The sequence below is a fragment of the Staurois parvus genome, unplaced genomic scaffold (genome assembly GCF_062004578.1).
Source record: "Staurois parvus isolate SC_StPar_1 unplaced genomic scaffold, SC_StPar_1.0 ptg000530l, whole genome shotgun sequence".
NCBI lineage: Eukaryota > Metazoa > Chordata > Amphibia > Anura > Ranidae > Staurois > Staurois parvus.
This window is the reverse complement of record NW_028318326.1, coordinates 12697810-12713619: the sequence shown is the minus strand read 5'-3', so window position 1 is coordinate 12713619 and position 15810 is coordinate 12697810. Positions and strand designations below refer to the sequence as shown.

Below are 15810 nucleotides of genomic sequence, written 5' to 3'. Positions count from 1 at the left end.
ACGACAGAGGCAGTGTTATCAATCCAGAATGCAGTGGACAGGACTAGGTGTGACCAGGTGCTGAATGACAGGCTAGAAGCTTGTAAATCAACAGTGATAATACTGATAACCACTCCCCCCAGCATTTTTTTCACCCTACTATAGTCCACAGCCTACATGAGAGTGACAACTCTGTCCTAACTTCAGGAGCAGTGCATAATCATTGCCACACTATCACAGGAAGCTGCATTAAGCAGACTTCACTTGAAGGCTTAAAGGTTAGGTTCAACTTTTGTTAAAAAAATAATAAGGTGTCCGTTTATGACACAGAGAATAGCTGCGATTCAGAGGATCGAAGCTATTCTCTGGTCATTTACAGTTTATGACACTCAGGAGATCAGCGGAGAACATGTTCAGCCCTTCACTGGAGATCTGTGTTCTCCCTCCAGATTCTCCAGCCCAGAGCTGGAGAATCGGAGGGACTGCAAACTATGCAGCGATAATTTACCTCTGTTTAGTAAACTGATCTTTTACTGTAATCTCGTGAGATTATAGTAAAATCAGCCGTTTTCCAACGTTTGGAGACCGTTCTCCCTTCGTTTGGAGAACTGCTTCATAAAAAGCATTCACAGGAGAACTGTGTTCTCCGAGAATGCCAGAGAACTGAACAGCGATCTTTTTGCAGGTTAAAAAAAAGTGCATTTATTTTTTTTTTAAATTGCAGCCAGTAAAGCATTGCACCTGCGAAACTGTGAATGAACGATGTAGCCATGTGGGCATTGTGACAGCAGGTGTGGGGAGAATATCCCCTGCCCACTGTCACATAGCAGGGAGTGCTGGCAGCAGGAGTTGGGTGCATAGGAGTATGCTACGTGTTATACCCCAAATATGGGTGTAACATGTAGTATGCTCCAAAAGGTGAACTTAACCTTTAACCGTTATTTGGGGGACTCAGCAGGGGGACTAGAAAACTATAATACTGCAGTATATATATATATATACTATATATATATATATATATATATATATATATACACTGTATATATACACTGCCTAAATAAAACACTTTGAAAACACATCAGGTTTTAGTGGGGAAAAATATCATGCTGGATATCTATACTGATATGAACTGGCTAATGTGTTAGGAACGTAAGGATGCTCCACGAAACTGATCAACCTACAGAGGACTGAATTCAAAGACACCCCAAAAATCAAAGTGAAAAAATTATGCAGCAGGCTAGTCCATTTTGCTGAAATTTCATTGCAGCAACTCAAAATTGTACTCAGTAGTTTGTATGGCCTCCACGTGCTTGTATGCATGCCTGACAATGTTGGGGCATGCTTCTAATGAGATGACGGATGGTGCCCTGGGGGATTTCCTCCCAAATCTGGACCAGGGTATCACTGAGCTCCTGGACAGTCTGAGGTGCAATCTGGCGGTGTTGAATGGACCAAACATGATATCCCAGAGGTGTCCTATTGGATTTAGTTCAGGAGAGTGTGGGGGCCATTCAACGGTATCGATTCCTTCATCCTCCAGGAACTGCCTGCATACTCTCGCCACATGATGCTGGGCATTGTCATGCACCAGGAGGAACCCAGGACCCACTGCGCCAGCGTAGGGTCTGACAGTGGAATTAGGTATTTCATCTCGATACCTAATGGCAGTCAGAGTGCCATTGTCTAGCCTATAGAGGTCTGTGCGTCCCTCCATGGATATGCCTCCCCAGACCATCACTGACACACCTCCAAAACAGTCATGCTGAACGATGTTACAGGCAGCATAATATTCTCCATGCTCAGGGTGAATTTGCTCTCATCTGTGAAAAGCACAGGGCACCAGTGGTGGACCTGCCAATTCTGGTGTTCAATGGCAAATACCAATCCAGCTCTATAGTGCCAGCCAGTGAACTCAGGGCACACTAGAGGTCTTCAGGCCCTCAGACCACCCTCATGAAGTCTGTTTCTGATTCTTTGGTCAGAGATATTCACACCAGTGGCCTGCTGGAGGTCATTTTTTGGGATCTGGCAGAGCTCATCTTGTTCCTCCTTACACAAAGGAGCAGATACTGGTCCTGCTAATGGGTTAAGGACCTTCTATGGCCCTGTTCAGCTCTGCTAGAGCAACTGTCTGTCTCCTTAAATCTTCTCCATGCTCTTGAGACTGTGCTGGGAGACACAGCAAAGCTTCTGGCAATGGCACGTGTTGATGTGCCATCCTGGAGGAGTTGAATTGCCTGTGCAGCCTCTGTAGGGTCCAGGTATCGCCTCAGGCTACCAGTAGTGACACTGACCCTAGCCAAATGCAAAACTAGTGAAAAACAGTCAGAAAAGATGAGTAGGGAAAAAAAGTCAGTGGCCTCCACCTGTAAAGCCATTTCTGTTTTGGGGTTGTCTCATTGTTGCCCATCTAGTGCACCTGTTAATGTCATCAAGCAGCTGAAACTGATTAAAAAGCCCCTCCTCTACTTAACTTACCAGATCAATATCCCAGGAGTTTAATTGACTTGATGCTATACTCTGATTAAAAAGTGTTCCTTTAATGTTTTTGAGCACTGTGTGTGTGTGTGTGTGTGTGTGTGTGTGTGTGTATATGTGTATATATATATATATATATATATATATACACACACTCACCGGCCACTTTATTAGGTACATTTGTTCAATTGCTTGGTAACACAAATTGCTAATCAGCCAATTATGTGGCAGCAACTCAATGCATTTAGGCATCTAGACATGGTGAAGACGACTTGTTGAAGTTCACACCGAACACCAGAATGGGTAAGAAAGAGGATTTAACCTCCCTAGCAGTCTGATTATGTCCATATTTCTGTGCTGAAAGCGGTACATTTTTATGCATGGAAATATGTATTTTTTTTATTGTAGGCCTGTTAGGCCTGTTAGGAATAACTCACTGAATAACTCACTGAAATCTGTCCGAACAAGAGTCTAGTAAACATTCCGGGTAGGATAAAACTTGAAACACAAAATCATAGTTTATAATTTAATAAATAATCATAAAAATAATAATATAATAATAATAAATTTAATTCAATAATATAATCAAACCAAAAACACTGAAATTTGAAATATAGCGCCAAGATCGCACATCACTGAGCAAAGTCGCAAAATCGGTTTCTTTTAAGTGAGGCTATTTAAAATGAACTATTCACTTGTCAAAACAAATTACAATGAATATATCTAAAATTGTGACATTTCTATGAAAGTAATAGCAATCTAAATCCATTTTCTTGCCTGGAGTAAAAAACTGAAGTTCTTTTATAAGTGTTAGATTTCATTATTTCTAAAATGTAATATGCTACATAAGTAGAGTGAATGTAATTATCATTATGACGTCTGCATACTAGTGGATTGAATATGTAGACTATTATGGACTTCATTGATCTGAAACGTCAGTCATTTATATAGTTTGAATTCTGCAAAAATGCAATGACTTGAACTTATATACCAGCAAATGACTAGATTTTTATTCTAAATGAAATTGTAATGTATTTTGTATTAGCTGTGTAATGGTGGATCTGTTACCGATCTGGTGAAAAGCATACTGAAGTGTGGACAAAGACTGGATGAAGCCATCATCTCCTACATTCTATATGGAGCCTTACTGGTAAGAAGGTTTATATAACATGGAGCAGCTCAGTACAGCCTCAAGATAGTATGTAAGTGCGGGTGCAAAAACCTAAACAGTTCATTAAGAACATAAATGCGTATACCTATATATTGAATTACAGTAACGCTGGTCATAGACTTTAGTGGATTTTATCTGGCCAAAATTTGTTCCGTGGGTAGTTATGCCAGCCCTGCTCCATTCAGTAAAATTCAATTATTCGATTGCCTTTTGTTGAAGGAGCCTGCTGGAAAATGTTCAGCCAAGCAGCAGCTGCCTCCAGTCAGATGCAGCACCTGCTCAGGTATTCTGACAGTCGCCAATAATCCTAAATGGAGAAGTCTAAGGCCTCCTGCACACTGCTGCCTAAAAACTAAGCTTTTTTAGGCATATAGGCATAATGTAGCCCATTGTTTTCAATGTGCGTGTACACACCGGCACATAAACACGCACTGCGTATAGATGAGATACAAAAAAACCCCAAAAACCTAAATCTGAGTGGAGAGTATTTTAAGCATGCAAAATGTTAATTTATAAATGTTAAAACTTCATTCTGAGAGCTACAATTTATTTTACTTGGGTATGCGTGTATGGGCAAGTACTGTACATGCAAAATAAACAAAAGAAATATTGGCCAGTACTAATGTTTAAACATCAGTACCATGTGATAGTACTCTATCAGGGTATGGCTAGCTTAAAACTCATGACAGGTTTCCGAGTTGTATACATTTTTAACTCTGTCTTTTAGTGGACTTTTAAATAGTTTGTTTGGACTAAGCTGGTTCTAATGACATATTCCCTGCACTGTATACAGCGCTGTGTTTCGGTATCAGGATGGGGACTTTTCGTCCTGCTCCAGGAATAGGATTGAGTCGGGCTGAGCACTACTCAGCTATTCATCGGAAGCCTTGTTTTTTCTGAATGAATACAAAGCTTACTCTGATTGGCTGAGTCAAAGATTCTAATGTCAACCACTCACCTCTTCGCCTCAGCCAATCATAGAAAGTCTTTGTATACATTCATAAAATACAAAGCTGTCTGTGAATGGCTGAGCAGCCCTCGGCCTGACTCAATTTTGTCCTGGGAGCACTGCCAGAACACAGCACTGTATATTGTATGTAGCTGAAGATACATAAAGTTCATACAGCCGCTGCATGGTTAGTGAAGAAAATAGTATGTTTGGTCCGAGCAAACTATTTAAAGCGGTAGTAAACTTGACTTTAGAAAAAAAAAAATTCTTCCTGCAAAGTAATGTCATAATATGCTAGTATGCATCGCATAAAAGGGAAGACTGACCACTTGGGTATTTGGGTATTGCCCGAGGGCCCGGGATCAGTAGGGGGCCCGGTGAGAGGCTCACTGGGTGCAATTTACTAAGCGGTATCTTACTGCATCCGAGTATGCGGTAGGAAACCGTATAGCATTTTTTAAAAAAAAGTTTGAATTCACAAAAAAACGCTACTAAAATACCACAAGTTATTTTATCAAGTCATGCGGTATTTTAGTAAACCATGTGTTAATGTTTCAGCTGTCAGAGGGGTTCCCCACTGACAGCTGAATGTAAAAGACAGAACTGCCGGCAATTAAAAAAATAATTTAAAAAAACGGTGTGGGGTCTCCCCTCCATCCATACGAAGCCCTTCGGGTCTGGTATGGATTTTGAGGGGAACCCTCACACTACATGCCCTGAACATGGGGTTCTCCCCCCCAAAACACCTTTCCCTAATGTTGATGGGGACAAGGGCTCTTCCCCACAACCCTGGCTGGTGGTTGTGGGGGTCTGCAGGTGGGGGGTGTATCGGAATCTGGAAGCCCCCTTTAGCAAAGGGGCCCCCAGATCCCACCCCCCCATGTGAATGAGTATGTGGTACATGGTACCACTAGCCATTCACAATACCCATTTATTTTTTATTTTTTTGGGTAGCATCAGGGCGGTGAGCATTATGATTGACGTTGGATCTACTTTGGGGGACACTCTTTTATTTTTCTTCTTTTAATAAAGGACTTGTCAAAGACTGTCTCCTGTCTTTTTAAACACTACTCTTTTTTTGTGAATGGGTAGTGGTACCATGTAACCCTTACTCATTCACATGGGCTAAGGTTGTGGGGAAGAGGCACTTGTCCCCATCGAAAGGTGCTTTGGGGGAAACCCCCCAAAGCACCCCCCCATGTTGAGGGCATGTGGCCTGATATGGTTCCTGACCTGCCTGGCTGCATGCTTGGATAAGGGTCTGGTATGGATCTTGGGGGGGACCCCACACCATTTTTTTTTAATTTTGGCATGGGGGTTCCCCTCAAAACTCATACCAGACCCAAAGGGCTTGGTATGAATGGAGAATGGGGACCCCACAATGTTGTTTTATTATTTTTTAAAATTATTTTTAATGTCCTTTCTATGCAGCAGAGCTGTAGGTGGGGTGTTGTGTGGGTGTGGCTTAAGTGTAGGCGGAAAGACAGGGGGCCCAATTATCTCTTATTGCCTGGGGGCCCCATGAGTTGTCAGACCACCCCTGATCGCATACTAGCACATTATGAAAGACATGGCACCTTATATAGCTCCTGCCTATCTGAACCACTCCCACCCCAGCCACACCCCCCCTGACCATGCCATCCTTTTGGGATCCTCTACCGCATAATGTACACTATCTGAGGGATAAAACTGATAATGAGCAAGTTCCCTCCCTCCCAGCTTAGATAATGACATCAGAACTTCACATATCACATTGCAATCAGCAAATTTCCATAATGCTGTTGCAACAATGAGTTGCAGTGAATTGGAATATTTTAGAATTATTAAATTGTTACATAATTTACAGGTGAACACTGTTAGGCCAAATCATTCACTTATTCCATTTATATCTCAGACATTCCAGCAGATATATCTCCCCTTGGGAGTTACTATCCTTCTGCCTCTTACCTTGGAATATCACTCCTTTTGTGACAGTAGTAGGAATCTCAGTCCTGTTTTACTTTACCTAATGTAAAATACATTTAAAGTGCATCTAAAGCTAACATTTTTTTTTTTTTTGGAAAAGTAGAGAATTGGTAGAAATCCTGTTTTTTGCCATCTAAGGCAATTTCCCTTCATTTCCTGTTATGTAGGCACAACAGTAAGTGAAAGATTAGTATCCCCAAAGGAATGAAAATGACCCCTTAGACTTACCCACTTTTGTTGTCTTTAAAGAAGACCACTCAGTAGCCATTTTGTTGTAGCCCATGTCCTGGAAAAAAAATAAATGGCATAGTGTATTTTAAAGGTTAAGTTCACCTTTCCAAAAAATAGCCTATGTTGTCAAGGAGCTCCGGTAGGTATTAAAAATCTTTGTAGCTTTGTAAGATGTTCATTAATTTTGTTGTCATACCTGTAGACCATTTGGACCCCTCTGGAAGCCTGGCTGAAAAACTCCCAGTTAGTAATCCCCACATCTGCCAGGGGGTCCCAAATAGCCTACAGGTATGACAATAAAATTAGTGAATATTTTACACTGACACACAGTTGTCTTTAAAATTTACTGGGGCCCCTTGACTGCAAAGCTATTTCTTTGGAAAAGGTGAACTTAGCCTTTAAACTACTTTGGCCCCTTAACTGCTTTTATTTTGGAAAATACATTTCTTTATGTGTATGGGCAGAGTGTATGGGCAGAGCAGAGGAAAAACTCTGGGATGCATAATTATGAATCCAATAAACCAGTCTTTATCTGGGATATCAGGGGTTTACTCCGGTAAGCTTCCTTTCACAAAATGCAGCACGTCCAGAGAGATGGAAGAAATCTCTAAATCAAGACATTAAAACACCGTGGAGTGTGTCATCTAAGTGCAGCATTAAACCATTTATTGTATAATAAAAACAAGTTTGCAACTCACATGAAATAAATTTGTCAAGGCATGTACAGCATTAGAAATCAGGACATCCAGAGAACCCTGTAGCAGAGGCATCCAGTCCAGGGATTGTGCAGCACTGCCGCACGTGACCAGGAAGTGCTCTGAGCTTCCAATGCCTACCTTGCCGGCGGCAGTGCTGCACAGTCCCTGGACTGGATGCTTCTGCTACAGGGTTCCCTGAATGTCCTGATTTCTAATGCTCTACACTCTTCACAAACTTACTTCATGTGGGTTGCCAATTTGTTTTTATCTTACAATAAATGTTTTAATGCTGCATTTAGATGGCACCTTCCACTGTGTGAGTTTTTATATTTTATGGAAAAGGTGAATTTAGTCTTTAAATTACCGGGACCCTTTGTCTTCATGGGACAGTTTATGTAAAAGGTGAATTTAGACTTTAAATATCCCACCAGCTTCTGCAAGCTTCAATGTTAGTCTTGAGTTGACTAACCCTTTAAAAACAATCCAAAGTTAGGTCTTTGTATAATCCAGAAGATCTGGAGAACCCTTTCCTGTTGTGGCATTCTGCCACTTGGAGTTCCACTAGTTGTTTAGCCATCTTATAGTGGAATAGCTAACTTGGGTCTGTCTGTACTATTTATCTATAACTGCTAATTCAACTATAGGATACCTGTGGTGAATACAGCAAGGGTGCATCAGTCCTGTGTGTGGCTGGACAGATGTTCCTACTGCATGAACAGTAGCCTTACAATTAACATCATAATAGCAGAGTAATTATATGAAACCAGGGAATAATTATTACTTTTTTTTATTATTTCTTTACACAGGGTCTCCAGCATTTGCACAATAATAGAATCATCCATCGTGACGTGAAAGGGAACAATATACTTCTGACAACAGAAGGAGGAGTCAAGCTGGTTGACTTCGGTAATCGCTGCTCGCCACTTACCGACTTCTTGCGTGCTGTTTCCACTCCTACCAATTTGCTCTCTGTTTTGAAGCTGGAGATGCGCCACAGGTTTTAGCGATAACGTTCAGCGGGAAGCTATGGATACTTGGAGTCTAACAGATGGGGCTCCCTCTGAGTTCCTGTCAGATAATCTGTTTTGGGTGGCTGCAGACAATCTAGTTGTGAGCTATAAAAAAAAAAAGAAAAAAAAAAAAAGGAGGAAGCCTTTTATTTAGCCACTCCATTGCAATCTGCTTGTGTCTATTCCAGGGCTGTCATTCTCTCATTTAAATTCAATATTCCATCTTTTGCATATGAAAAGAAATTACTCATTTCTCACAAATGGTGTTAATAGCCCGGAGCCTAGCTATTCCCTGTGAGCAGAAGGTAAAGTGGTCCTGTGGGTCTGGAAACTAGCGGATCTATTTAATTTGTGATTATTGCGGTTGATGTAAGCCTGGCTGCAATGAAAGCATAAACAAAGGAATGGAACAGAGAGCAAAAGACAGGCGAGAGAAGAGACTTCTACATTTACATCTTTTATTCAGGTTGGGATTTCAGGAAAGAAAACAAATTGGACCTTTCTTATTGGGGCAAAGAGCAGGGAGGATGAGAAAGAAGCACTTACCTATTCTAAACTATTATCTTTAATTGTTCTGAATGGTTCAAGATGATGAAAGGTGAAATCTGATTGGCTATTTGGTTTTACAGCAGTTTGTATGCGATAACTGGTCTTTGCGAAGCTTTGGTTTATTGTCAGAGAACATGCATTTTCAGTTATTATTTTAATGGGTAAAGTACAGTATATCTAAATCAGTTTTAGGTTTTGGATAGAGTGGTGGGGGGGTTGTATCACTGTGTCCCTGCCAAGAAGATTTAAGCACTCTTTAGAATTCCCTTGCTCCTCTGCATGACACATGTAGGTGCAGACAATAGATTTACAGTCAGGTCCATAAATATTGGGACATCGACACAATTCTAACATTTTTGGCTCTATACACCACCACACTGGATTTGAAATGAAACAAACAAGATGCGCTTTAACTGCAGACTGTCAGCTTTAATTTGAGGGAATTTACATCCAAATCAGGTGAACGGTGTAGGAATTACAACAGTTTGCATATGTGCCTCTCACTTGTTAAGGGACCAAAAGTAATGGGACAATTGGCTTCTCAGCTGTTCCATGTCCAGGTGTGTGTTATTCCCTCATTATCTCAATTACAATGAGCAGATAAAAGGTCCAGAGTTCATTTCAAGTGTGCTATTTGCATTTGGAATCTGTTGCTATCAACTCTCAAGATGAGATCCAAAGAGCTGTCACTATCAGTGAAGCAAATCATTATTAGGCAGCAAAAACAAAACAAACCCGTCAGAGAGATAGCAAAAACATTAGGCGTGGCCAAAACAACTGTTTGGAACATTCTTAAAAAGAAGGAACGCAACGGTGAGCTCAGCAACGCCAAAAGACCCGGAAGACCACGGAAAACAACTGTGGTGGATGACTGAAGAATTATTTCCCTGGTGAAGAAAACACCCTTCACAACAGTTGGCCAGATCAAGAACACTCTCCAGGAGGTAGGTGTATGTGTGTCAAAGTCAACAATCAGAGAAGACTTCACCAGAGTGAATATAGAGGGTTCACCACAAGATGTAAACCATTGGTGAGCCTCAAAAACAGGAAGGCCAGATTAGAGTTTGCCAAACGACATCTAAAAAAGCCTTCACAGTTCTGGAACAACATCCTATGGACAGATGAGACCAAGATCAACTTGTACCAGAGTGATGGGAAGAGAAGAGTATGGAGAAGGAAAGGAACTGCTCATGATCCTAAGCATACCACCTCATCAGTGAAGCATGGTGGTGGTAGTGTCATGGCGTGGGCATGTATGGCTGCCAATGGAACTGGTTCTCTTGTATTTATTGATGATGTGACTGCTGACAAAAGCAGCAGGATGAATTCTGAAGTGTTTCGGGCAATATTATCTGCTCATATTCAGCCAAATGCTTCAGAACTCCTTGGACGCCGCTTCACAGTGCAGATGGACAATGACCCAAAGCATACTGCAAAAGCAACCAAAGAGTTTTTTAAGGGAAAGAAGTGGAATGTTATGCAATGGCCAAGTCAATCACCTGACCTGAATCCGATTGAGCATGCATTTCAGTTGCTGAAGACAAAACTGAAGGGAAAATGCCCCAAGAACAAGCAAGAACTGAAGACAGTTGCAGTAGACAGTTGCAGTAGAGGCCTGCAGAGCATCATCAGGGATGAAACCCAGTGTCTGGTGATGTCTATGCGTTCCAGACTTCAGGCTGTAATTGACTGCAAAGGATTTGCAACCAAGTATTAAAAAGTGAAATTTTGATTTATGATTATTATTCTGTCCCATTACTTTTGGTCCCTTAACAAGTGGGAGGCACATATGCAAACTGTTGTAATTCCTACACCGTTCACCTGATTTGGATGTAAATACTTGGCTGAGGGAAGAAGGTACTCAACCAAGATTTGATGGTACATTGCCCAGTCCATTGTCCATTTGATGTGGTGCAGTTGTCCTGTCCCCTTAGCAGAAAAACACCCCCAAAGCAGAATGTTTCCACCACCATGTTTGGAGGAGGAGGAATGCTGCCTATGACCCTAAAAACACCATCCCAACTGTCAAACACGTCGAGTTGAGGCCAAAGAGCTCGATTTTGGTCTCATCTGACCACAACGCTTTCAACCAGTCCTCCTCTGCATCACTCAGATGTTCAGTGGCAAACTTCAGACGGGCCTGGACATGTGCTTTCTTGAGCAGAGGGACCTTGCGGGCACTGCAGGATTTCGATCCTTGTCAGCATAGTGTGTTACCAATTGTTTTCTTGGTGACTGTGGTCCCAGCTGCTTGCAGATCATTGAAAAGATCCTCACATGTAGTTCTGGGATGATTCCTCACTGTTCCTCACTGTTCTCATGATCATTGACACTCCACGAGGTGAGATCTTGCATGGTGCACCAGACCTAGGGAGACTGACGGTTGTTTTGTGTTTCTTCCATTTGCAAATGATTGCACCAACTGTTGTCACCTTCTCACCAAGCTGCTTGGCAATAGTTTGATAGCCCAGTCCAGCCTTGTGTAGGTCTACAATCTTGTCCCTGACATCCTTGGACAGCTCTTTGGTCTTTGCCATGGTGGAGAGTTTGGAATCTGATTGTTTAATTGCTCCTGTGAACAGGTGTCTTTTATACAAGTAACAAAATGAGATTACCAGCACTCCCTTTAAGATACTGCTTTTAATCTCAGCTTGTTACCTGTATGAAAGACATCTGGTAGCCAGAAATCCTGCTGAATGAAAGGGGATCAAATACTTATTTCCCTCATGAACATGCAAATCAGTGCATCATTTGTTAGACATGCATTTCTTTAGAATTTTTTGTTGCTATTCTGTCTATCAGTGTTACAATACACCTACCATTTCGATTTTTAGACTATATATATATATATATATATATATATATAGAGAGAGAGAGAGAGAGAGATGGACTCTCTGCTCCTTACAAGACCTCCTACTCTCAAGTTCCCTGGTCTCCTCCCATGCCCATCTCCAGGACTTCTCCAGGGCTTCCCCCATCTTCTGGAACTCCCTACCCCAATCCATCAGACTATCACCTACTCTCCTCACCTTTAGGCGCACTCTGAAAAGCTATCTCTTCAGGGAAGCCTACCCCGCCCTCGGATAATTACTGAACTCCTCCACTCTTCCTACCACTCCATCCCCCACAGCTATTTCCTCCTGTACCACTATCCCCTCCCTCCTAGATTGTAAGCTCCAAGGAGCAAGGCCCTCAAACCCCTCATGTATTGAATCGTATTGTTACTGTACTGTCTCGTGTACTGTCTCCCATTATAATGTACAGCGCTGAGCAAACTGTTGGCGCTATATAAATCCTGTATAATAATAATAATAATAATAATAAAAAAAAAAAATAATGGACAGATGTACAGACATGTAAATTAGTCATTAGAAAGAACTCTCTATTTCAGCTTTTAAATACAGTAGTAGTTAATTGATTATGGCCATGCAGACCTGTCTGGTAAACTTGCATTGACAGTGATGAAAAAGAACACGCAATCTGTGGCATTATGAAGAAGGAAGCAGTGCTTGCATATGTAATGAACAAATATAGCTGTCCACATGCACATCGAATGCTATTATAAATATAAACTAATCATAAAAACAAGGCTTTTAAGACATCATAAGACTGACATAACTACTAACATCAAGCTGGTAATATTTACATACAGTATATATGTAAATATTAAATGTCTATAGTTTTTCTAGGATTTTACAGCAGACCCTGTTTCTTTTAGTTATACCTCAGTAACAGCTTTTGGAATGTTTCTCCTACCAGCATATGAAATGTATGGATAATACTGACGGCATCCAGAGCAGACGTGAAATTGACTGATTACTGGCTGTGTTCAGTGATCTACTGATAGTAATGGAAGTCCTTGGTAACCTTGGGAATGTCATTTCACAATAGAACAACTCTCCTCTAGCAACCTATAGGAGCTGCGTACATCTAACACCTGTCACCTGCTAAGCCAGCGTCCTGCTGTGATGTGAATGGCTTTGTGCTTATAAATACCTCCTGACCTGTGTTTCTCTCCATGATCAGATTGCATATGAGGCAGGTGTGGAGGCCTATATATAGAAAATAGTAATGAAAAGTGTGTTTACAGTCTAGCTAGTTCTGTGAAATTATGTGATGTGCAGTGTCAGTTAATCTTATGACGTGCAGAACATCGACAAATTACTTCCAGATAATCTCCCTTATTTGTATCCTTCATTTCATCATCTAAATGCGTACATGTATTGGAACCCAGGGGAAATTAATACGTTTTACAAGACCACAGTGATGAGGGGATCACATAGGCTGCCATCACTGACGTCCCTGGAGGTCACATTGTTCCTTGGTAGTCATATCTGACATATTACAAGTATGCAGATAATGGTACGTTTGGATCTTTGTGCTGTTTGCTTTTGGTGTAGAGCTCCTAGCACTCGGTACATGTATAAACTCTACACCTCTAGCCAGGGGTGGACTGACAACTCATGGGACCCCCCGGGCAATAGGGGATCATGGGGCCCCTGTGTCCTTGCCCAAACTCAAAAAAGCCTATGAAAAAGGTACCAGGGGCATCTCATGGGGCCCCTACTGACCCCAGGCCCTCGGGCAGTGCCCGAGTTTCCAAATGGTCAGTCTGCCTCTAGCTTGGGTCTGGTATCCTCCTCGACCAGGCAGGACAGCTTTAGGATGATGTGCTAGGCCCAAACAGGCATCAGGCCTAGGCAGCACAAACTAAAATATCAATAAAAACAAGAAAAATATGATATGGGTATTGAAGTAGTTAAAGTATCTCTAAAGACAAAACTCTGTTTCCCCCATTGGGGAGATTCATCCTTTTTGCAGGGAGAAAAAAATGCTCACATCTTTAGTAAAAGTAGAACATATTACACGCATTACACATTGTTAGGCATGCAGTTAACCCATTGATTGCCCCTAGATGTTTACCCTTTCCCATCCAGTGTCATTAGTATAGTGACAGTGTACAGTAATAGCACTGGTCACTGAATTGGTGTCACTATTGATGTCAGTGTCAGTCAGTTAGTGTCCCTCCCAGTCAGCATCAGCTTGGGCCAGATTGCCTGCCACACTATCACAGTCCCACTATAAGTCACTGATCACTTTCATTACCAATATAGCGTCATAGCTGCTTAAATTCCAGTATATATTGTATACCATTGTTTGTAGACACCATAACTTTAAGACAAACCAATTAAAATACACTTGGTGGGATTTTTTTTACCATAGACATGTAGCAGAATACACTTTGGCCTAAATTTATGAAGATATTTTTTTTATTGGATATGTTTTATAGCAGAAAGTACAAAGTATCTTTTTTTCGGTCTTTTTTAATTTTTTTAATAATAAATAAAAAAACCCAGTGATCAAATAAAATCAAAAGAAAGCTATTTTTGTGTGAAAAAAATGATATAAATTTAATTTGCTTACAGTGCTGCACAACCGTGCAATTGCCAGTTAACGTAGAGCTGAAAAAATGCCCCAGTCATGAAGGGGGTAAATCCTTTCGGAGCTGAAGTGGTCAAATGGCATTTCCATCTAAAATACTTTTTTTTCTAGCTTTGACTAGAGTGGTCAGATTTTGGTAGTGTCTGTGTCCTATTTGGGGTGATTCTCCTAAATTCCTGTCAAGGTGACAGGTGTCAGAGCAGGAAATGAGGGGATGCAGACAGTATTTACAACTGCACTATCTAAAACTAACATATGTTTTGGTGGAGTTGGGCTTGAAATATACATAATACAAGCATGTATATCTCACATGAAGTGGGATATCTCATGTATCTCAACTGCTTGTTATGTATGTAGAAGTAGCAAATCACTGGCTAAATAATCTGTCATTTTTACTTTTTATATATGATAGGGGTCTCAGCACAGCTCACCAGTGCACGTCTTCGCAGAAACACATCTGTGGGCACACCTTTCTGGATGGCACCAGAGGTATGATTTTTTTTTAATAACTGTTATTCTACTACCTTTGATTAGCCTTCATCTAGTATCCTCTGCCATTATTTATTGTTGTTGAACAGCTTTTGCCATAAACATGACCACAAACTCACACAGCAGCTCAGCTACTGGCACTAATTAAAAGGGTGTTGAGCTATCAAACCTTTTCTGATATATGCTATTAACCACTTGCCCTCCAGAGGATTTACCCCCCTTCCTGACCAGGCAATTTTTTGTGTTACGGCGCTGCGTTACTTTGACTGGCAATGGCACAGTCATGCAATGCTACACGAAAATTAAATGTATGTCCTTTTTTTCCCCACAAATAGAGCTTTCTTTTGGTGGTATTTGATTCCCTGTGCGTTTTTAATTTTTGCACTATAGAAAAAAAAAGACCAACAATTTTGAGAAAAAAAACAATATTTTTCACATTTTGCTATTAAACATGTAGAGTAAAAACTATTTATAAAATGTATTCTACATGCCTTTGCTAAAAAAAATCCAAATACATGTAAATTAATTGGTTTATGTGAAAGTTATAGTGTTTACAAAATGGCGGTATACTGTATATACTGAGATTTTTTTTTTGTACTAGTAATGGTGGCGATCAGCGACTTATAGTGGGACTGCGGGACTGTGGCAGGCATTCTGACACTGGGGGGAACTGACTTGGGGTCACTGACATCCCCAGTGACACCAGTACAGTGATCAGTGCTAATAAAAAGCTAATGGCACTAGACAGGAAGGGGTTAACATCTGGGGCGCTCAAATGGTTAACTGTGTGCTGTTTTACTATAAGCTGTGTGTGTGTGCTTTCAACTGTAAGCACATTGCTTTGTATGG

At 41.1% G+C, this 15810-nt stretch overlaps 1 protein-coding gene across 1 annotated transcript in view; it reads left to right on the top strand.

Annotated features, from left to right (window-relative positions):
- The window catches only part of MYO3B (myosin IIIB), a 463809-nt gene that overhangs the window by 24369 nt on the left and 423630 nt on the right, over nt 1-15810 (top strand). Inside the window, exons 3-5 of the mRNA XM_089690537.1 lie at nt 3503-3607; nt 8278-8377; nt 14885-14961. Of these exons, the coding sequence (XP_089546663.1) occupies nt 3503-3607; nt 8278-8377; nt 14885-14961 (282 nt within the window). The remainder of the gene's footprint in view (nt 1-3502; nt 3608-8277; nt 8378-14884; nt 14962-15810) is intronic.